The 22214-nt window shown below is 53.2% G+C and overlaps 1 protein-coding gene across 1 annotated transcript in view; it reads left to right on the top strand.

The window, feature by feature from the left end:
• ABTB2 (ankyrin repeat and BTB domain containing 2) overlaps nt 1-22214 on the top strand; it is a 168921-nt gene that overhangs the window by 143989 nt on the left and 2718 nt on the right. Inside the window, exons 4-16 of the mRNA XM_006908023.3 lie at nt 5058-5210; nt 6563-6728; nt 9754-9843; nt 10379-10480; nt 12427-12523; nt 12805-12940; nt 14859-15088; nt 16477-16655; nt 17075-17180; nt 17407-17509; nt 18041-18131; nt 20836-20904; nt 22006-22119. Coding sequence (XP_006908085.1) covers nt 5058-5210; nt 6563-6728; nt 9754-9843; nt 10379-10480; nt 12427-12523; nt 12805-12940; nt 14859-15088; nt 16477-16655; nt 17075-17180; nt 17407-17509; nt 18041-18131; nt 20836-20904; nt 22006-22119 — 1636 coding nt within the window. The remainder of the gene's footprint in view (nt 1-5057; nt 5211-6562; nt 6729-9753; nt 9844-10378; nt 10481-12426; nt 12524-12804; nt 12941-14858; nt 15089-16476; nt 16656-17074; nt 17181-17406; nt 17510-18040; nt 18132-20835; nt 20905-22005; nt 22120-22214) is intronic.

Raw genomic sequence — 22214 nt, 5'->3', positions numbered from 1 at the left:
CCCCTGCTGGGCCCAGACTCAGCCTTTCGGTTGGAGACAGACGCACACGGCCTTCTCATGTATGGGCTCGAGTCACACAGGCCTGTGCCCCGTCTGCCAACCTGACCCTCCTCGAGGCCCCTACTCACCTTAAGAGAGAACAGAGCCTGCTTTGAGCTGGAAATTGGAGGCGTTTCCCGTTCCATGTTGTTAAGACACTGCTTATAGGACTGTAACCCCAATAAATCATAAGCTTGCTGAGTGGGGCAGGGTTTATTTTTTTTTCCAGGCTGCAGGGACCTCTTAAAACCAAGGCCTTAAGAAGTTTATTCTTTCATTTTTTTAACAGGGAAAATGGCTTTTGCAGACCTAGTCCTATTGAAGGGCCTTATGGGGCCACTGATTTCACATACTCAGGCTCAATATGATTAAAGAGCGGTAAAGAGAAACTGAGTCATGACGTGAGTCTAGCCTCCCCGCTGCTACTGAACTGGTTTTGTGCCCTTGGGTGCACCTGGCCTCACTGGGTCTCTATTTCCTCCTCTCACCCTCTTTTTGTAAAAGACTCCTTTTCATTGGTGTATTTCCTGGATCCCCCACATGACAATAGATTTTTTTTTTTTAATGTACACAAAGACAAATGTGGCCACTTGATGACCCTTTTAAGTGGCTTTGTTTGTTGTAGCAACAACTGACCAGAGGCGTTTGCATGCATATGGAGGGGTGGGGGGTGCGGTTGTAGGTTAGGCCAGCAGTAGTACTTGGTGCAGGCCCCTCACAGTTATTCCATGCACACCCCAATCCCCCACCTCACGTGTTCATGACCCATGGTCCCCCACGCCCCAGCATCTGTGGTCCTTGTCATTGCCCCTCTCCCTGTGTGGAGTTCCTGACGGCCAAGGCCGAGCGCCTGAACCACCAGCAACGATTTCCAGCTCCCAGCCGACCTTGTGGTCACATTTGTTTTCAGTTTTATAAGCTGGATGGAGTGGGTGGTGGGCAGCTTGCTAGCAGACTTTGCAAGTTTTACATGTTTATGCTTGCTCAAGGGCCTGTGGGGGAGAGAATTGGCCGGACCCGAAGAAGGCTGGAGTTGAGGCATTTAATAGGACCAGGTTCCTATAACCTTTTTCGCTGTTATGTATTTTCTCTATCAACAGATACTAACATAGTAATAATAATTAGCCTTTATTGAGAACTTACCATGTGCCAAATTCTCTGCTAAGCATTTTACATACATACTTCTTGTGAGGTAGTCCTAGTAGGTATATCCATTTTGCTGATGGGGCAACTGAGGCTGAGAGAAGCAAGGTAGCTTGCACGGGATCACAGTTTGATTCATTGGAATTACACAGAATTCCAACCCAGGAGTCTCCTTCCAGAGCCCAGGCTCTCGATCACTTTCTAGTAGAGACAGCTATCATCATGTGGAATCTGGAATAACAGCAAAAGGGGTTCCCACAATGGGAAATGTCTAAAAACTCTGACTTAACTCCTCCTTTAATAGAAACACAGGGTAATGATCTGCCCAAGTTTACAGAGCCAGTTCACTTGCCTCCTGGACACTAGAACTTTCTCTCACTGAGGATGCTTCAGGGAAGGCAAGCAGGACCCTCAAATCCCCAGGCCAGGAGTGTGCATGCAAACTAAACACCATTCTAGGCCTGGCCAGACCGTGTGCCAGCAGGTCCAGAATCCCAGCCCCACAACCTCTGCCTTATCTTAGGGATCTGTCACCTCTGTCTAAGGCAGCAGTTTTCAAAGTAGTGTCCGGGGAGCCCTGAGGGCCCAGAGGTTTTTCAGATGTTCACAGGGCCAAAATTGTCATCATAATAATGTGTTATTTGCCTTTCCCTCTCATTTTCTCGCAAGGGTTCAGGAGAGTTTTCCAGAGGCTGTGGGACACGCAATGACATTATCACCCCGACAGCTGATGGGACGTGACCTTGTGCATTCATAGTTTTAACACTTTCTCAGTTTTAATTTCTGATACAGTCATTGTCAGTAGAATGACACAAAAGCTCTTTAGGGGCCTCAATCATTTGTAAGAGTACAAAAAGGATCCTGAGACCAAAGCGCTTGAGAACCACTTTTCCAGGGCATCGGACCCAGCAGACGCGAAGCCCGGCAGCAGGAGGGCCGAACAAAAGGGGCTCCCTCGGCCCTGCCCTGCCCTCCCTGGCTCTCGCACTGCCGACACCTGCCCTCTGCTACTGAAAGGCTTGCAGCCAAGTTAGCCTAGGGGACAGGCAAGACAAGGGAAGTGGCCTTTTTCTTTGGGAGAGTACAAAGCAGAGAGGCTCTGGGGACAATGCAGACATCAGTCGTTCTCAGCCTTGCTCCTCTGGAGCCCTTTCACCCTGGGGTTAGGACACAGCCACAGCCTAGGGAGTTTTTATAGGGATTTTCCAGACTGTCCAGTAAAGCAGGTGCCCAGTGGGCTAGGTGAAATTGCCAGAAAGGAAATAGGAGCCTGAAACCTACAGGTTCAGAGATGGATATTACTGAGACAGTCCATGAATTGCTTGTTATTTTACCTTCCCTTGGACCACAGACCCAGGACGTGGGTAGGCCAAAGAGAAGGGCCTGAAGAAGTCAGTTTTGGGGCTGGCAGGGCCTTACTTGTGGGCAGGTGGGCACCAGCCACCACCCCAGAGACAGAGGGACAATCTTGACCCTGGAAGATTTCTGTATGTTGAGAATATTAATCAGTGTTCAATTCACAAAACACAAACCACCCTAGGTATTCTAAGCAGGAAGAGATTTAATGCAGAGAATTAGGCACCAACAGAATCATCAGAAGGGCTTAAGGAGCAGGCTGAGCTTCCAAGAGTGACTCCAAGGACAATACAAAACTAGTCCATGGGATGAAGCCAGGGGCTGCTCCCTCTGAGACAGCCCCTGAGTTGCAATTTAGGATTGAAGCTGGAATCAAAAAGTCTTTGCTGTTGCTTTCAGTAGCATTACCACTGCCTCTGAAGCACCAAGCAAGGTGGAAAATGGACACTGGAAGACTCTGTAGAAGTCAAAAAAACAAAGACCTCATGTATCATGACCGTGCATTAACAGAAACAGGCAAATGGGGCACACAGGTGACCTGCCTCATTGACCAGATCCCATGCAGCTGCATCTTAATGGTGAAACCAGTCTTGCATTCAAAACCCCAGCTGCTAAGGAGTCAGGGAAATGTAGTTTTCAACTTTCCGTGTTTCTAAATAAGACGGTAAAATAGAGGCCAAATGAGCCAATCCCCAATATTGGCCCACTTGAGGTTACTGAATTTTTTTCATTTGCCAAGTTGTAAGAGGCATAAAACAGAATGGATCATGACACCATCTGATTAGACGTCATGATTTCCCGAGTTCCGTCTTGGATTTCCCCTAGTGCAGCTGGGAGATGCCACTTAGATCTTTAGTGGCTGCACTTGCGCTTTGTTTGGGCTGCTGGCCACGACAGGGAAGAGTGGCTGACAGATCCACAAACCATCTTTTTGTTTACGCTTCATTCTCCAATGCTAGTGGTTTAGAGAAAGCCTTCGCCTCGGATCAAAAGAACTGATGCATAGAAGTGTGCCTCTGAGCTTGCCTTCTTGCATTATCGTATAAGAATTGTAAAGTTCAGAAATATTTTAGGTGTGGGGGGGTTCAAATGGACACTTGTAATCAAGAAAGATCTTATAAACAAGGGTGATTCAAAAATGGATTATTATTGGTCCTTTCTAGAATCTACAAGTTCTTAGCTTCCTACTCTAATATGTGAATACTGCACCCTTGAAAATTATATTCCACTCTTTTCTGGACAGAAACAGGATTTTGTCCAGAATTGAAACTTTGGATGCATTATACTAAGTTCCTGCTGCCCAGCCATGCTCTTAGTCATTCAGCAAATGTTTATTGAAGACCTATTGTGTCAAGGTCTTCTGCTAGGTATATTTTGTATAAAGCAGAGATGAAGAAGGCATCCTTTCTAAGGCAGAATAGCCCAGTCAGGATGAAGAGCATTCTAAGGGATCTTGGAGCAGGAAGAGATTCTTTGGAGAGAGAGGAATCCGGGAAGGTTTCTGGAAGGAGGTGCCATTAGAACTGAACCTTGAAGGATAAATGGGATCTAGGCTGGCAGAGGTGAGAGCTGGTTCCTTCTCATGAGGAGATGGGAATGGTTAGGGTGGGCTTGAGAACCGTGAGTGCCCAGTGGTCTGGTGCGTCCTGGTGAAAGGTACGAGTCAGGGCTGGAAAGTAGGTTGGGGTGAGGATCTGGGCATCCTTGAAGGCCAAGGCTGGCGGAGCTCTCTTGATTGGTACACGCAGTGCGCCAGTTAAGTGACTCAGACCCAGATATATTTTCTGAAATGACAGAATCAGACCATCAGAATAACTTCCAAATGAGCCATCTCCAAGATCTCATCTGATTATTTTATTTAAAAGATAAATGAAAGTATCCTTTGCCCTCAAGGAGAGAAGCTTTTGAAACTTCGAAGATGACCCAAACTTTTAGAGACCTGAGATGTGTCATGGGCAGGCAATCTCTAGTGATTCCCTGCAGTTGATTTACTTAGTAGCTGAGGAGAGAGATTAGAGGTCTTTTTCCTGGCCACAAAACTTCCGTGCCTGCCTAGGAGAAAGATGGTGGTGACAGCAGGAGCCTAATGCTCAAGGACACCAGGGTTGTCTGTCTGTGCTGATGAGGGAGCACAGCTCCTAATAGCGAAGCTTGGTTTGGGAGCTGGGTCTGTTTGATTCTCCTTCGAACCCCATATGAATTCTTTGGAGGAGTAGGGTGGGCAGGAGTCTCCTATTCCATATGTTGGTAAACGTCTTCTTTCCCTGGCCCCCTAAGGTCCTCAGTTTTTACACCTGATCCATGACAAGAATTCATCTGATCTATGACACAGTTTCTGTGGAATGGGACAAACTGGGGTTTCTGTGAGGAGAAGAATCAAGTCCCCTCCACACCTCACAGCCTGAGGGTTACCAGGTGACCCTGTGGCTGCTCTCTGAGAGCACGTACTGAAGGGGTCCCCTTCTGCTCTTCCGGGAGCACCCCAGCTGGCCTGACCCTCTCTCTCTGCTGCCTCACAGGCCCTTCATGCTGCTGCCACCGCTGATGGAGTGGATGCGTGTGGCCATCACCTACGCAGAGCACCGCCGCAGCCTCACCGTGGACAGCGGTGACATCCGGCAGGCAGCCCGACTGCTGCTTCCCGGCCTGGACTGTGAGCCCCGGCAGCTCAAGTACGGAACCAGGAAGGCATGAGGCGGGAGGGCCCCGGCTTCCGTGCCCACCCCTCGGCCACCCGCTCTGCTCCCCACTCCTGGAGGCTGGGACGGGGCAGCAAGCAGCTCGTAGCGTGTTCAAGCCGCTCTAAGGGCATCCTCTGTGCGTGCCAAGCCTGTTAGAACTAGTAATTCTGAGCCTTGGCTGCTTTCTGGCCACATCTCCCACAGCCACTAGTCTGGTACACAGAGCAGACACAAGTTTGGATTTGGGCAGGAGAGCGCCCACAGTCCAACTCTGGGATATTTGGGGGGAAAGCAGCAGAAGTGGGCCTTCTTCCTCTCTTCCTGTAATTGTAGCCATTTTCTTAAGCACTTCCTAGGTGCTTAAGAAAGGGCACTGTGCTGAGCCCTTTCCACATGCATTGTCTTAGTCCTCATGACAACTTTAGAGAAGAAAGGGGTATAATTCCCATATGACAGACAAGTGGAGAAACTGAGGCTCAGGGAAGAGCAATAATTTGCCCACAGTTGGCAAAGTGGCTGTGGTCAAAATTTGTACTCAGGTCCATATGGCCCCAAGCCTGGACTCTTCATCTCCTTCCCAGTGTGCCTCTCTTGGATTGGATTGGTCTCCTGGAGTTCCAGAGAAGGTTTTTCCGGCCATTCTTGGCCTGTGAGAGCCTTGCATCTTTTTTTTTGACCTGCTCAAATCCCAGTTATGGCCTCCTCTGTTTTCATGGCAAATGCCTGAACCTCATTCTAGGACATAAACCTTACATACTTCGGCCTAACCAAGGCTCCAGGCCGGAGCCTCCTATCGGAAGCCCGTGGCGTGCCATCTGTAGATAGAAGTTTTATCTTTGTGGGGCAGCTTGATTGCAATGGGATTCTGGGCTGCTCTGCTCTATCTCTTCAGTACTTCTGGGCCTCACCAGGAAGCCTTGAGGGGAGAGAACATCGAGTCAGGAACCGGAACTTGGCCACAGTGACTGTTCTGTAGGCTGAGCGCAGCCTTTGCTACAAAGAGTGTACAACCAAGCCTTGTGGGATAAGCCCAGGCTGGTGCTTCCTCCTCAGGCAGTCCCCTGACAGATCGTTTTAGAGGGGACTTTGTCTCCTGGCAATTGACAGCTCCCAAGAGCTCAGAGCACTTCTTTAATGTGTTTATAGAACAACAGAAGTATGTGCTCTTCATGTCACTGAGCCCAACAAGGCCAATCACTGCTGATCGGATGGTAATTCCCAGTCCTTCCCACTCGCCCTGTCTGCACAGCACAGCTGTGTCACGTCTCATTGAGAGGCGGTGTCCTGGCAGAAAGAGTCCACGCACAGTCATGCTCACACACATCCGGGTCTCTCCTGTGCAGACCCGAATGCTGTTTCAGTTCCTTCCGGAGGCTGGATGCCCGAGCGGCTACTGAGAGATTCAACCAGGACCTGGGTTTCCGCATGCTCAACTGCGGGAGGACGGACCTCATCAGCCAGGCGATCGAGGCCCTGGGCCCTGACGGGGTTAACACCATGGATGACCAGGTGCGTTCTGAGAGCTCTGCTCGCCGGACAGGTGGAGGGACCAGAGTCCGAGGGGATTCGCGATTGCCAGAGTTGGTGGCATAGTCCTTGCATCCCCAAACCTGAGAGCTGCTCAGCTGTGTAGCTGTGTGCTCCATGAGTTGGGCCGCCTTGGAAATCGTGCCCTGCCTGTTTCAGGTGGGACGTCAGCTCGGAGACCTCCCTAGTGCCCGTCGGAAAACTTTCGTAATGGGGATTCTGCTTCCTCCCACTGGAAGGCTGGAGTCTGTCCCAGATGGTGCAGGGCCGGGAAAAGCCCAGAGGAGGCAGTTCGATGGCGAGCTATGGATAATAATCCCCGCGACTTGTATCAGAGCATCTTGTATGCCTACTATGTGCCAAACGCATAGAAATCCTCGCCTTCACGGAGTTAGCATTCTCGTGGGGGAGACTGATAATAAGAAACATAAACATGTAAAATACAGAAGACGTTATTGGGAAGTGCTAAGGAGTAAAATGAAGCCAGAAAAGGAAGTGTTGGAGGTGTTTACAATTTTAGAATTTAACTTGAGTTTTTGGTTCGTTATCTTTTTTTTTAGCTGTAAATAGTTAACACATATATAACAATGTTCCAGGCATTATTCTAAGCACTTGGCACAGATTAACTCATTGAATCTTGATAATAGCCCTACCTACAATGTAGGTGCTATTATTATCCCCATTTTATTGATAAGGAGACTGAGGTACAGAGTTGACTTATCTGTCACATAACTACTAAGCAGCAGAGCTGGCATTAGACGAACCCCAGCAATCCGACTCCACGCTCTTTCCACTATGGACTATCCAACTTGTTTATTTGGTGCTATTTTGTGAGCACTTGCAGTAGGCAATGGCACTGCAGTGTGGAAGACCACAGAGAAGCATGGGGGAAAATTAATGGCAACTAGGGGCTAGGTAAGGCTCTCAGGTGAGGTGACAGCACGATATAGGGCATAATGACACACCCGGTGAACCACGTGGCCACAGTGGACTTTGATGGATGGGGCGGCGGCAACAAGGGAAGGCCTCCTCCTGATGGGTCTGAGTCAGGCCCGAGGGAAGGAAGATTGGGGTGAAGCGGAGAGGAGAGGGGAAGGCGTTCCAGGGAAGGGAGATGATGGGAGCAAGAGCGTGCAGGTGGGACTGTTGGAGCACAGGCTGGGACAGGGGAGACCACGAGGCTGAGGGGCTGCAGTGGGGAGGTGACAGACTGGTTTCCAATCTCCCAGGGGCTTCTCTGTGAACACAGGTTCCAGAACTCCTTGGGAGATTTCATCCTGGGGGGTTGTCTTCCTCACGAGGCCCATGGCCTGTAGCTTCAGACTCACCTAAGGTTTAGCTGCCACCTCGTAGCCGTGGCATCTTGGACAAGCTACTCGACCTCACTGAGCCTCAGTTTCCTCACCTCCAGTATGGGGGATAATAGCACCCACCCCATAGGGCTATCGTGAGTCTTTGCCACCAGTAAGTGTTCATTAAACATTCATTCTGGTTTTTGTTGTTAATATGATGATGACAGTGATTATTCCTGAAATCTGTTAATTGGCCCCTTTTAATTTAACCTCTTTATGTGTCTGGAGTAGGGATGGGGCCAGCACACACAAAGAAGGAGTTTCTCCTCGCAAGGCTCCTAGCCTGTTTCGAACTCCAAATCATGTACAGATGTATGGAGAAAAAAAGCCAGTCATGTGCAGAGAGGGATAAAACAAAGCCAAATTTTCACTCTGTGACAGTTGGCTTTTCTCTGAATGCTTGATCCTGTTTATTCCCTCAGCCTTGGTATTTATAGAATGATCTGTGGGTAAACAGTCCTCACCCATGATTAATCTCAGGCCATTTCTTTATCTCTGGGCGTGAGGCAAGGATTTATGAGGTAAGGAGTTCTTGTCTACACACAAATAACCTAATAAATAACATCGCGGGACTCCAGACAAACGCTTGCCAGGGTCCAGCTGTGGAATAACACTTTCCACTGCTGCCTTTGCTATTACTGGCCCCAAAGAAAGATTCCTGGCCAGGAGGCAGCCCCGTTAACCGCCCATCTAAACTCAGGGAGGAATGGGGCCTCAGCTTTCGGAAAAGCTCTGAAGTGCTCAGTAGCACAAGACGTTACAGTCAGACACCTCTTCACCCTCTAACCGCCCATCTAAACTCAGGGAGGAATGGGGCCTTTCGGAAAAGCTCTGAAGTGCTCGGTAGCACAAGATGTTACAGTCAGACACCTCTTCACCCTCTGTGAGATGCCTCAACGGGTGAGCTTCGCAGCGCAGGTGGACCTGGGACCTGGGTTCTGGTCTGAGTTCTCCTTCTCACTGTTTATGAGGCCTTGGGCAAGCTAATCCCTCTCTCTGCTTCTGATCTGTAAAATGGATAATAATAGAACCACCATAGTAGGGATGTTATGGTGGTTAAATGAGATAATGCGTATAAATATGAGACAACGCATATAAATCCCTTCACACGGCGATTTACTCTGAGCACAGGGCCTGGGGCAGGTTAGGGCAACTTAATATAGTAGCAATGATAGTGTTATTGTGTTAGTTTAGTTAACTCAATCAAGATCAAGATAAGGTTACACTGTGCTAAGCACCTTATGTATAGTAATAAATACTCTTTACAGCAACCCTATGAGATACTGTCATTATTCCTATTCTAAAGATGAAGAAACTGAGGCACAGAGAGGTACAAGTATCTTTTACAAAGTTTACAGCTCCCCGTGGCAGAGGTGGCCTTGCACCTGAGTCCAGCTGCCAGGCTTGCGTTCTTTACCCCTCCGGTGTCCGGAGGTGCTCATGGAAATGTCCCCTGCTCTCCCTTCAAGTGTCATATATCCAGTGGGCATAGAAGAGGCAGGCTGTTCCAGCATAAGGCACAAGCTTGCTCAGCATGAGCGGTGGGTCAAGCAGGAGGCCTGGGTTTATGGTTTCAGTGGCAGAGGCCTGTGGAATATGTGTCATCGTCATGTTCTATTTCCAGACAGTTTAACATCTGCCTTTGATTCATGTAGGGTATGACGCCACTAATGTATGCCTGTGCTGCTGGGGACGAAGCGATGGTCCAGATGTTGATTGATGCTGGAGCGAACTTGGATATCCAGGTGTGTAAGCACCTAGGCTCTTAACCAAGGAAGAGAACATCCCCAAGGTCTCTATCAGCCAGGGTGGGTGCAGTATTTTGAACAACTGGGTAGATGTATCTCAGAGGACTGGAAATACAAGATGCATGGACATCACAGTTAGCAAAGATTTGGGCTTTCTGAGAGGAGGTGACCTGCGGGAGCAGCTGAGTAGAGAGAATAGCCATGATTTTGTTACTTAGCACCTTTTCCCTTTACCGACCGAACCCCAGCCATCCCTACCATCCCCAAATGCTTCTAGTTCCGCCTCCTTCTGAGGCATAAAGTGCTCCCTTGCTGCCACCTCTCTGCCCAGGGCAGATATCACTAATTGAACATCCTTTTAGCCTTGTCCACAGGGTACTCCAGGCAGACATTACCAGTTGAATGTGGAAAGCACCTGAGTTGACTCCTAGTCGCTACCCTGCAGGGAACTCCCTTAGATCAGGTGCCTTTGTCACTTGCCCAGGAATGTCACTCACCCAAGAAACACTGATTATTTGTGGTATTGTTCTAGGTTCCAAGCAACAATCCCAGGCACCCCTCCATTCACCCTGACAGCCGGCACTGGACCTCACTGACGTTCGCTGTGCTGCACGGACACATCTCTGTAGTCCAGGTGAGTGCCTGCCAGGTGTGCAGTGTGCCCTCAACTTTGGCTGGGCTTCAAGCATAGCCCCAGCCTCAGCTGGGTGAGCAGCTGCCTGGAATCTAAGAAACCAGAGTCACTGCTCAAGTGCTCACCTGGTCAGCAGGGCAGAGACCCACCTGGTTTGTCTCAAGGAGAGGGCTTTAGTGCAAGGATACATGTGCAATTTTGGGGCGTATGACCCGGGTCCTAGCAGTCCCAAGCCAGCCCGGAATTGTTGTATCTCTCGGCGAGTCTCAGGGCGTGCTGCAATCTGCGCCTGTGTGCTCAGTTTTCTCTCCTCCAGCCACCTTTCCAACCCTTAGCTGCTGCTGCTCCTTCATGAACTCCCACAGAGCTGGCTCTATATCATGGCGTCCCTCCAGTTCTGCCTCTCCCCCAAACAAGCTTAGTTCACCATTTCCCCAGTTCCTGAGAGAGGACTCGGATTGGCACAGCTCACCTGTCAAGCTAAGCCACATTGTTGCCCATCTTGACCCAGGTAACTGTGACTGGTGTGAGAATGGGGTTCAGGCTAGAAGTGGAAGCTGTGGGCAGAGCAGTATTCAACCCCAGCTGGGGCACCAGCCACACTGCCACTTGACTCCTAGACTCCTTTGCTCCGTAGGCCACCAGGGTCTAGAGGATTTGGCAGTCCTTCTCAGGAGTTCATATAATGCCCTGCTGTCCGTTAGATTGTAGGGGTCATATCCAGCTTATTCATCATTGTCATCACAGCCCTGGCCTGTAGTAGGGCCTCAGTAAGTGGTGGTTTCCAGGCTGATGGCCACATCTGCCTGCTTTTTGGTTACTACCCTCCTAAAAACCTGAGCAAGGTTCTAACCTAGCCCAGACTGGTCTGCAGGGCTGTGCCCCAGACTTGCCTGGACTGGCGCCCAGTTTCGTCCCGATGTGCAGTCCTCCACCTCTGCTGCTTTGGCACATTGCCTCAGGCGGTGGTGCCATGACCAGTTTCTGACTGACAGTGGTCTCTAGCTGACAACATCCCCTGCTTTCTGCTCACTGGAGGCTGAGAGGTTAGCCTGGACCCCCCCACACCTGGTCTCTAGGTGAGAGACTGGTGGAGTTTCAACGAGACTGCCAAGCACAGGCTCTGAGGAGGGTTTGGCCCACAGGAACCTAGGAATGATGGAAAGTGGCTCCCTCCCAGCCGGTCAGGAAAAGTGAGACAGTGCCGAAAGTCACCTGGCCGAGTGGTTGCAGACACCACCTCCGCCCGAAGGCAAAGGCAGGCCGGCTCAGCTGGAACTGCTTAGTATCTGCGTCCCCTGACAAGGACTGCCCTTGCCAGCAGGGGGAGAGGCCACCTGGTATCCTGGAAAGCAGGGTCATGCTGCAGCCCTACCACCTCCCAGCCATGGGGAGCTCACTGAACCTCTGATGAGAACCCTAAAAGTCACTAGTTATTGAGCCCCTCTGGAGAGCTGAGCAGCATTAATCCCCAACAATGCTGCAAGGCAGGCCTCTCCGCATTTCCAGATGAGAAGACCGAGGTTTGGTGAGTTGAGGTGCCCGCCCCAGGTCACTCCCTGGTCGGTGGCCAGCACTGGTACTCAGCCTTCGCCACCACCTCTGCTGCCCCCCAGAGCCTGTTTCTCCTGGTAGAGTGGAGGGGTGATACTTTCTATTCTACTCATCAGCATGAGTTCTTAGGAAGGTCACTGTAGAAACAGCTCAGAGGTCCCCACAGTTTAAGGGCTTGGTCCAAGGCCAGAAGAGTAGAGGTGAAGATTCTAGAAACTTGGAGCCCTGAGGGTTACCTATAGTTCTAAAATTCTGGTTCCCTGACTGCCTGGGTGTAACGGGTCTCGGTGACATGCCTGGAGGGAATGAAAGGTCTGTCCCCCAAAGACTCCCGCCATACACGCCCCAGACACTCCCCCGATTCTTAAGTGTCCTCCCCTGTGCCCTGACAGTTGCTGCTGGATGCCGGTGCCCACGTGGAGGGCTCAGCAGTGAATGGTGGCGACGACAGCTATGCAGAGACGCCTCTGCAGCTCGCCTCTGCAGCTGGTAGGTATAAGTACTGCCCTGTCCAGCAACGGCTCCCCAACTGCCCTAAGGCTCTACCTGCCCTGCCCCATTTTGTCACCCGCCCTGGCTGGGCTTGTAGCTAGACATTGGGCCTCACACATGGACCCCTGCGGTGAGCCCTGAAACCCCTCCTGGACCACCTAGGTGGCTCCCTTACTTCATCCATCAGTGTCTCTGCTGAGCTCGACACCCAGGGAGGTCCCAGCAGAGGGGCAGTGATGTGGATGATGGGGACATCCTCAATCCACTTTGTCTTTCAGGGAACTACGAGCTGGTCAGCTTGTTGCTGAGCCGAGGAGCTGACCCCCTCCTCAGCATGCTCGAAGCCAATGGCATGGCCACCTCCCTCCACGAGGATATGAACTGCTTCAGCCACTCTGCTGCCCACGGCCACAGGTACCGAACCACGGCTCCTGTCCCCTGTGATGTGGGGACACAAAACAGGCCTCAGGAGCCTTGACTCCCCAGTGAGGAGCAGACAGCTTGGCCAGGAAATCTTTCTAGACACTGTTGGGAGGTGGGTGCAACACGCGAGCCCGCCAGAAAGGAGACCAAGGCCCCCTAACAGCACAGGGGCCCCAGAAGTTGGAGGGCCTGGAGACACTGGGTGGCGGATCACTTAGCAGACCAGGGACTGGATCCTGGGGCTCCTGATGCCCAAGGCAGGCCCCCCATATCCCAGAAGACCCTCTGCCCTGCACCCGCCCGGGGCCTCCCTCGGGGCCACGTCCCTTCATGCCCAGTGGTGGTTCTCCAGGGCCCCGCGGCTCCAGGTGCTTCCACGCAGCATATGGCTCGGCCACGAAACGCCTCCTGACAGCTCTGCAGGAAATCATCTCGCTCTGGGAGCAGATGGTGGGCCTTGCGTTGTGGGGGCCAAGGCTGCCAGGGGTCTGATGGGGCAGCAGCAGGCTGAGACCAGAGCCATTAGGCAGCTCTGGGGGAGCAGAGAGAGACCGAGAGAAGGTGATCAGAAGGCAGAGAAGGGCAGGCTGATGCTTACTTCCTGTTCTTAGCTCTTCTCAAAGCCAGCCGGTGCCCTTGCCGTGGCCCCTCCCCCAAATGCTCTTCCTCTCCACCTTCTGCTGACCCTGCCCCCACACTCACTTACCTACGCTACCATCACCCTCGCCCTCAGCTGCCATCGTGCACGTCGCGGCCTCTCTACCCTACCCAGCACCCCGCATTCCCCCCATTGCGGCTTCTTCTCCCTGCATGGAGATTGCCTGTCTCCCACCTGCTTCTCACTCTCTCTCTGGAACATGGGATCTTTGGGACAGGCATGGTGGCTGCTCATCTTCACATACCAGTGCACGGCACTAACTAGGTGCTCTGCACTCGTTGAGCTAGCAAAGCTACGGGTTTTGCTAGCTCATACCCCTTGGGAATGACCCTAGCCCTCCAAGGGGTCTCTGGGCCATGAGCTTGGCTGCCTGGCACAGCCTGGCCCCCATCATGGAGTGGGGAGGGGAGTGTGGAGAGGGCCAGCAGGGCTGCTGGGAGGAGGTTCAGTCCTCAGATGACCTTTGGGTCTGCCCATGCTGCAGCCATCCCAGAGTCCCTAGCCATAGGATGTGACAGATGAGCCTAAGAAGTCCTGGGTTTGCATTCCTGACCAGTGTGACCTTAAGCAAGATGTATTTTTCGCTTATAAATGGCAATGTTCATGGGACCTCACAGGGTTAAGTGCAGCAGTACATGGTAACATACTCTGTCAAGTCTAAAATTCTACACATTTGTATATATGAATGAATTTTATATAATATTCGTCTTCACTTCACATTATTCTTATTAATGGAAGGAGGTGAGCATAGCATGCGCTGTGTCTCAGACAGTCTTATCTGTGTAAGGCTGGCTGCTGTTTCAGAGGACTGCTGTGTGTCAGGTTCTGCATTCCATGCCATCACATTGGCTTCACATTAACTCCGGAAGAGGGTGGTCTGACACCTTGTTCTACAGATGACGAGCAGGGCGCAGAAAGATGGAACAACCTGTCTGAGATCACACAGTCAGGATAGTAGAGCCCGCTTGGCCCCAGAGCCCAGGACTTCTCAGCAGTACCAAAATGGCAGAGGGGAAGGGTCACCAGCAAACCTTTTCCCCCCACCCCCCACTGCCTCTCCCAGGTGTCTGGGGATGGGAGGAGCAGGGACCCCTGGCCCAGCCTACCTGGGAGGGGAAGACCATGAGCACTTGTGACCACAGGTATGCCAGAGCAGGCCACCTGGGCCACAGGGCTCTGGAAGGCAGCTTGGTAGGCACTGTCCACGGTAGGGACCTCAGGCATCACCCTCCTTCATCCCTTGCCCCACAGGAATGTCCTTAGGAAGCTCCTGACGCAGCCACAGCAAGCCAAGGCAGACGTGCTGTCCCTGGAGGAGATCCTGGCTGAGGGCGTGGAGGAAAGTGACACATCCAGCCAGGGCAGCGGCAGTGAGGGACCCGTGAGGCTGAGCCGGACCCGCACGAAGGCCCTGCAGGAGGCCATGTACTACAGCGCAGAGCACGGCTACGTGGACATCACCATGGAGCTGCGGTCACTGGGTGAGGCCACGGGGTGCGCGTGTGCACGCACACATTCTGCTGCTCCTCAGCAAGCCAGGGGCTGCCAGGGCCATGGTGGCAGATGGCCGGGACGGGAAGATGTCCTGAGCCTGAGAGTCCTCATCACCTCGAGCTCATCACCCCAGCCCTCGCCCTCAGACCCTCCACCCTCTCTGGCTGGAGCGTTACTGCCCCCGCCCCGGTCACTGCCCTGGAAAGTGTATTACTGGGAGGGTCTTTAGCACTAGGAGTCATTTCTGGTCAACTAGATGCTCTTCTGTCCCTCAGCCAACCTTTTTCACTCTTTGGGTCTACAGACTTCTCCTCCAGGGAGGCTGGTCAGGCAGGCAGGCAGACAGACCTGGGTGAGATCTCGGCTGTGCCACATTTGCTGGCACTGATGATCTTTGTCTAAGGATGTGATGTCATCACATGAAGCACAGGGCCCCAGAGCTGGCTCACCGAGAGCACTCTGTGCAAGATGGCAGTACTGTCATTATTGTGGGGACCACAAGACACAAATGCTCAGCACTGGGCTAAGAGAACAGGAGGCCACACGGCCTTCTCACAGAGCGTCAGCCTCAGTGTTCTTCGCTGTAAAATGGGCTATATTGCTCCCACCTGCAGTCAGCAACCCACCTGCATTGTTGTGTCCCAGGGGAATGCTATTGTTCCTTTTTTTTAAATACATAGTGACAGTGATGGAGAGATACTAACAACTCTCTAATTACCAAGAAGATGACTAGTTTTTGTCATGACCTTCCCATAGTAGTTTTGAATTACTCTGTGGCCCCACTGACACACTCCAGGGAGCTGGTAAACAGCAATTAAGTGCCACTGGATATGCACTAACAGACCAGTAACCTAGGAGCCAGTAAAAGCCCTGTGTGATAAGACAGGGTTCATTTCAGGCTTCTAGACAGGTAAACAGGTGTGGGGCCCATGTGTCCTACACGATTTTTGGACATCCATGTCCACCTGGCCACTGTTTAATAATTAATAGGTCTTCCTCAGTAAATAATTCCAGAGCCTAACAAGCAGTGGGGCCACTGGGGCCCCAGACTGAGCTGTAGATTTTCGGAGCCGGGGCTCCCTGCACTTGGGCCGGAGCCATTCCTCCACCTCATCTGACGAGGACCTGGAACCCCCTCTGACCTCTGTTGGGGAAGGAATGGTCTCCTTACGTGGCTATCCTGCGTGGGTGTTCAGCATGCAAGAATGGGGCTTGGCCCGGATGGGACAGGGAGGGAGTGCTCTCAGCTCTGCAGACATCAGGCTCATCCTGAGCCTGCCAGAAAAGGGGGTTGGCATGGGGTGGGCTCCGGGGCCTATTTGGGGAGTATTCTGCCAAAGGGAATGATTGCCGGCCTGTCCCCTTCCCGGCTCAGGTGTCCCCTGGAAGCTGCACGTCTGGATCGAGTCCCTGAGGACCTCCTTCTCCCAGTCGCGGTACTCGGTGGTACAGAGCCTCCTGCGGGATTTCGGCTCCATCAAGGAGGAGGAGTACAATGAGGAGCTGGTGACCGAAGGCTTGCAGCTCATGTTCGACATCCTCAAGACCAGCAAGGTGAGTGTCATCAGGCAGGTCCCCACCCCAAGCTCAAGAACCCGGTTCCAGAGACCTGACCCAGGCTACAGGACAGACATGCAGACTGACACACAGGCAGACAGACACGGGACACCCTCCACACTCACGGACGCAGGTGGACACCCACCCCACACCCAGACTTGCACTGCCTGGCTGCAGAGGGCAGAGGCCGTGGATTTGTCTGGGCTGGAGCCTGGCCAAAAAAGCAATTTAGAGAATCAGTGACGAAGGAACAGGCATCTCTGGCCAAGCCAGATCCAGGGGGAACAAAAGAGCGGCTGCTCTAATCCTGGCCTGGACTTTTGAAATCAGCCTGACATATCTTCAGCGGCAAACAGACAGCCAGGGCGGGCGGGCGGGCGAGCTAACAGGGCCTCTCTCCGCCTCTCCCCCAACAGAACGACTCTGTCATCCAGCAGCTGGCTGCTATCTTCACACGCTGCTATGGCAGCAGCCCCATACCCAGCATTCCAGAGATCCGGAAGACCCTGCCGGCCAGACTAGGTGAAGGCCTGTCCTCCGCCCCCCAGCCGCTCTCCACCCGGACTTGCCAGATCTCCTTCCCCTCTCTTCTCTTTCTCTCTCTCTCTCTCTCTCTCTCTCGCTCTCTCTCTCTCTCTCTCTCTCTCTCGTGCATGCACACCCGCTCACTCTATGGTCCCCCCGCACCCCCACACCCCCGGAGGTGGGCTCCTCCGTCATTTCTTGTCTCTCTTCCCTTTTGGCACAGATCCTCACTTTTTGAACAACAAGGAGATGTCGGATGTGACCTTCCTAGTGGAAGGAAAGCTGTTTTATGCACATAAAGTCCTGTTGGTGACAGCTTCTAACAGGTAGGCAGCCTCGGCTAACCAAGTGCCAGCCCCCAGGAGCGAGCGCAGCTTCTTGCAGATACGAAGTGACAGGCATGCTGGAGAAGAGGCTGGGGCTGGGGCTGCCCCTGCCGTCTCTTCCCCTCAGAGTGTGTCACATAGCAACAGACCCCCCTATCCCCCACCCTACAGGGGATGTAAGGCAGAGGGACAGGGACAATAAGGATGGGACCAGAGTTCACCAAGAGAGCACTGAGGTTATGTTCTTACTGGTCAAATTATTGCTCTTGATTAAGAAACATAAATATTCTGGAATGAAAGGTCAGTTTTCTGGCCACAGGTGTGAATGGTCATTCATATGAAACAGCAGGGCCAGCCATTAGCCCAGGGTGATATAAAATGTCACTCATTGGGGATTACAGGTATGTGACAGTAATTTTTAAAATGTTCCATCTCTCGGTGACCGGTCGAATGAGGGCTGGTTCCATCAGTGCCCAGTGATGAAGTAAAAGTCCCGTTCGAAACCGGCCTTGCTTCACCTCTCCGTTCCAGGTTCAAGACGCTGATGACCAACAAATCAGAACAAGATGGCAACAGCAGCAAAACCATCGAGATCAGCGACATGAAGTACCACATTTTCCAGGTGTGCGGATCTCGGGGTTGCATGCTTTTTGGGGGGATGCCCCCTCCCCCAGGAGCCCGGCCTTGGCTCTGTCCATTTGGGCAGGGGAGGAGGCAGCTGCAAGTCTGTCATAATCTTCCACTCCATCCCCAGCGCCTTCTGTGTTCTGCTGAATCAGTGGTCAGGTTGGAGTGTCCAGGTTCTTCTCAGGCACAGGTAGCCAGTCCATTGTGGGGTTGAAGCTTCAGAGCCTGTCTCACAGGTCCTGAGCTTTAACCACTGGACAAGGGGTCCAGGCAGACAGACATGTAAGGACAGGCACACCCCACACACACCGTGAGCCCTCGCTCCCACCAGCATGGATATTGTCTGAGCACCTTTGGGAAATGCAGAACCTCAGGCCCCACCCCTGACCTCCCACATGTTAACAAGACCCCAGGTGGGTGGTATGCACGCACAGTTTGAGAAGCGCTCGTGCTGGCCACGTCACCCCTCCCAAGCGTCAGACCCCAGCCATACTGGCTAAGCAGAAAAAGCCATGGGGACCCCATCCTGGTTGTGGAAGATGAGGTCAGGCCTTCTGACCGCTAAGCTTTGGAGAACATCAGCGTTTGCATAATGGAAACTCGGGAGGCTGGCTGCCGAGGTCTGGAGGAAGAGACAGGCTGGGATCTCAGCCGAGCCCCGGCTGAGAGCTCCTTTCTGGAAAGTGGCAACTACAGGTCTCTAGGCTGTGTGGGGGTTCTGGGCTGTGGGGTGACCCGTAGGTGCTGAGACAGATGTCAAGAAGCAACTGGTGTGTGGGTCCAGGACCTGGTCCTGCACAGGAGAGAGATCACAGAGTCTCCCAGAAGCCCAAGAAGCCACCGTCTAAAATGGCTTCGTCCCTCTTCGTTCCCTTAGTCACCTATTGAGCATTTAGTCATTTATGGGTGCTGTGCAGACAGCAGTAAACAGGACAGGGACCCTACCCTCAGGAGGCAGGCTTGTGAAATCGTGTGATAGGTGTGGTGGGGGGAGCGCTGGGAGGACGGGAAAGGGACAGCAGCTGATCCTGCCTGGGGTCTTTCCGAGAGCAGCCCCGCCAGCCCCCAGCCCCACAAAGCAGATGACCCAGTCCTCCCTGGGGAGTGCCGAGCTGTACAAAATTAATCTACCTCTGCCTGCCAGCCACCCAGCTCCCACAGCAAGGCTCCAAGGGAGCAATTCTGGTCTGACTTCTGTGGACTCATAAGCATTCAAGTGACCTCAGGACACCACAGATGGCTGGGCCTTGCCAAAACCAGCTCTCCAAATACAGCAGGAGGCTGCCTTCAGGCCAGGAAGGGGAGCTGCAGGCTGCCATTGCCTGTTTCCCAGCCCATACCCCTGAAGCCCCTCTGGCTGAGAGGCTACCCTGAGGCTATCCCTTAGCAAAGAATCCTGGGAGATCTCACCTACCCACCTGCTCCATTCCCAGCCTTGGGCCAGGGGCTTTGCCCTCATAGTCCACAGCTGTCCTGCTGGTGCTCCGCCCAGCATGTGCGGGAAGGCGGCGGGGGGGATGGCGGAGGAACCCAGCCGTGAGCCCACCGGAGGTGCACACCACCTGAAGGGACAGACAGACACATGCATGTAATTGTAAGATCGCCATAGGAACTCCAGCAGAAGGCCCGTGGGAGCCCCACTCCTCTGTGGGGAGGGTCCGATGTATCCCAGGACTGGTCTGGGCCCAAGACAGCCTGGCCAGGCCTCCTCCCTGCTCTTCCCCACCGAGTTCGGGCTCCTCCCAGACCCTCTGGTGCCTCTTCCAGCCTGGAGGCGTTGTCCTAACAGAGCCTGACTGTGCCGGCTGAAGCCATGTTTACTGACACACATGCCAGCTCCTTGCTGGGGCTGTTTCTTCAGCCAACCAGAGGATATTTTTCTTTTTTCAACTGGGAACCTCCCCAGGCTCCAGCGTGATGACAGAGTTTGCAACTTAGACCTCAGCGGAACTGAATGTAGTTCTCCCCTCCTGGGCCCCTCGTTTGATATCCCAGGATCCTCTGATCCCAAGAGCCCCACATGAGACTGGGCCAGTCAGCCAGGTGACCTGTGGCCCAGACCCCCACGAGCTCTGCTGTCTTCCCAAGGGAGCAAATCCAGGAGGAAGTCAGCATGTGGCTCTTGCCTCCACGTGCAGTCCTGGCACGGACCGGAAAGCTGAGGCTGGCTGCTGAGGGCAGCTGGTTAGACTGTTGGCCCCTCGGAGCCCCACATCCCTCCCTCCTGGCCCCACATTTAGAATTTAGGTAAAAGGAGGAATGAGCAGTGTGGTGCCTGGGGTGCTGGAAGGGCTCGGGTGTGGGAGTCGGGGACCTGGGTGACTTGAGCCACGGCAGCCTCCCTCCTTGGGCCGCAATTTCCCCAGCTGTGAATAGCAGCTTTTTCCCCCTGGGCTCGTGGGCTGCCATGAGGGACAAAGAGAAACCGCTCCACAGAAGGAAGCTGGTCGTACACACAGCAAGTGAGGAGAGAAGATTTGGGGGCTGACTTGTAGAGGCTGCATTCCATGGAAAACACAGACATTTCAGTCTCAGCGTGAGCGAGCGTTGGAGGATCTGCAGACATCAACACGCAGAGGGCTAGAGGGCATGGCTGGGGTCCCCGCGGGGAGCAGCTGGAGTGGCATTCTGGAAGCCGAGTGAGGACTATGGCACTGCGGGTCTATCTGGTGATCACACGGGGCCTCTTCCCAATGCAGATGATGATGCAGTATCTGTACCACGGAGGGACGGAATCCATGGACATCCCCACCGCCGACATCCTGGAGGTGAGGAGCCGGCCGGTTTGCTCAGCCCTGGGGGCCTGGTGCCCACCTGTCCATGTCTCCCCATGCACTCCATGCCTGTGCCTGTCCAGCCGGAGACACCTGCCAGCTCTCAACCCCTCTCTCAGCATTCGGAGAGCTGAGGAGGGGAGGAAGGTGGCCTCCCTGTCCTCTTTAATCTTCCCCATTAGTAAATGGCATGGTCATCTGCTCAGCTGCTCAGACTCAACACTTAGGAGTTAGATTTGATTTAAAAAAAAAAAAATCTCCTTGCTGGTCCTTCTCTGTGTGGGACAGCAAGGGCTACGCTGCTCAGACTCAAAACTTAGGAGTTAGATTTGATTTAAAAAAAAAAAAAAAAATCTCCTTGCTGGTCCTTTCTCTGTGTGTGACAGCAAGGGCTATTCTGAGAGACTGGAGAATTGTGCAGCCACCAAGCCTGACCTCCTGGGCCACACCCAGGGGTTAGAAAGGGACTCGCCAGTGGGGATGGGAGGCCCAGGAGTATCTGCAGGTGGCTGGGCCTCCTACTCACCTCCTCACAGCTTAGAAAACAGAACCACTGCTGCCCGAGCACGTGGCTAGAAGGTCGTGTAGACCAGTGTTCCTCAGTTCCCAGGCCATGGACCGATACTGGACCGTGGCCTGTTAGGAACTGGGCCGCACAGCCAGAGGTGAGCGGCGGGTGAGCCAGTGGGGCTCCATCTGTATTTGCAGCCGCTGCCCAGCACTAGCATCACCACCTCAGCTGCATCTCAGTTCCTCAGGCATTGGATTCTCATGGGAGCACCAGTCCCTGATGCCAAAAAGGTTGGGGACCACTGGTGTCGATGAAGGGTGTAGCTTATAGTTGAAGAACTCTTGAGGTCAGAAATTCCAGCTAGCATCTGTCACCCATCCTGTGCCTCCTGGGTGTCCTAGCAAATACCTAGCTGACCTAGAGCAGAAATAAATCAAGGCCATCAGACTCAACCTGCTGATGTGGGCAGCGCCCTAAGGCTGAGAAGAAGCAGGGCACACAGCATGAAGCAGCTTTCTGTTCTGTGATGCCTGGGCCCCAGGCCTGGCCCTGCATACCCAAAGCCACTTCTGCCTCCCCACTAGCTGCTGTCGGCTGCCAGCCTGTTCCAGCTGGATGCCCTGCAGAGGCACTGCGAGATCTTGTGCTCCCAGACCCTCAGCGTGGACAGCGCCGTGAACACCTACAAGTATGCCAAGGTGAGGACATCCAGGATGTCCACCTGCAAAAACACATACTCTTCTCCACCCAGGCTAGGAAATGCAGGTGGCTGGGCAGCTTTAAAGGGCAGTGT

Source organism: Pteropus alecto, unplaced genomic scaffold (genome assembly GCF_000325575.1).
Source record: "Pteropus alecto unplaced genomic scaffold, ASM32557v1 scaffold71, whole genome shotgun sequence".
NCBI lineage: Eukaryota > Metazoa > Chordata > Mammalia > Chiroptera > Pteropodidae > Pteropus > Pteropus alecto.
The sequence above is the reverse complement of the archived record's forward strand: the minus strand, read 5'-3'. Positions and strand labels throughout refer to the sequence as shown.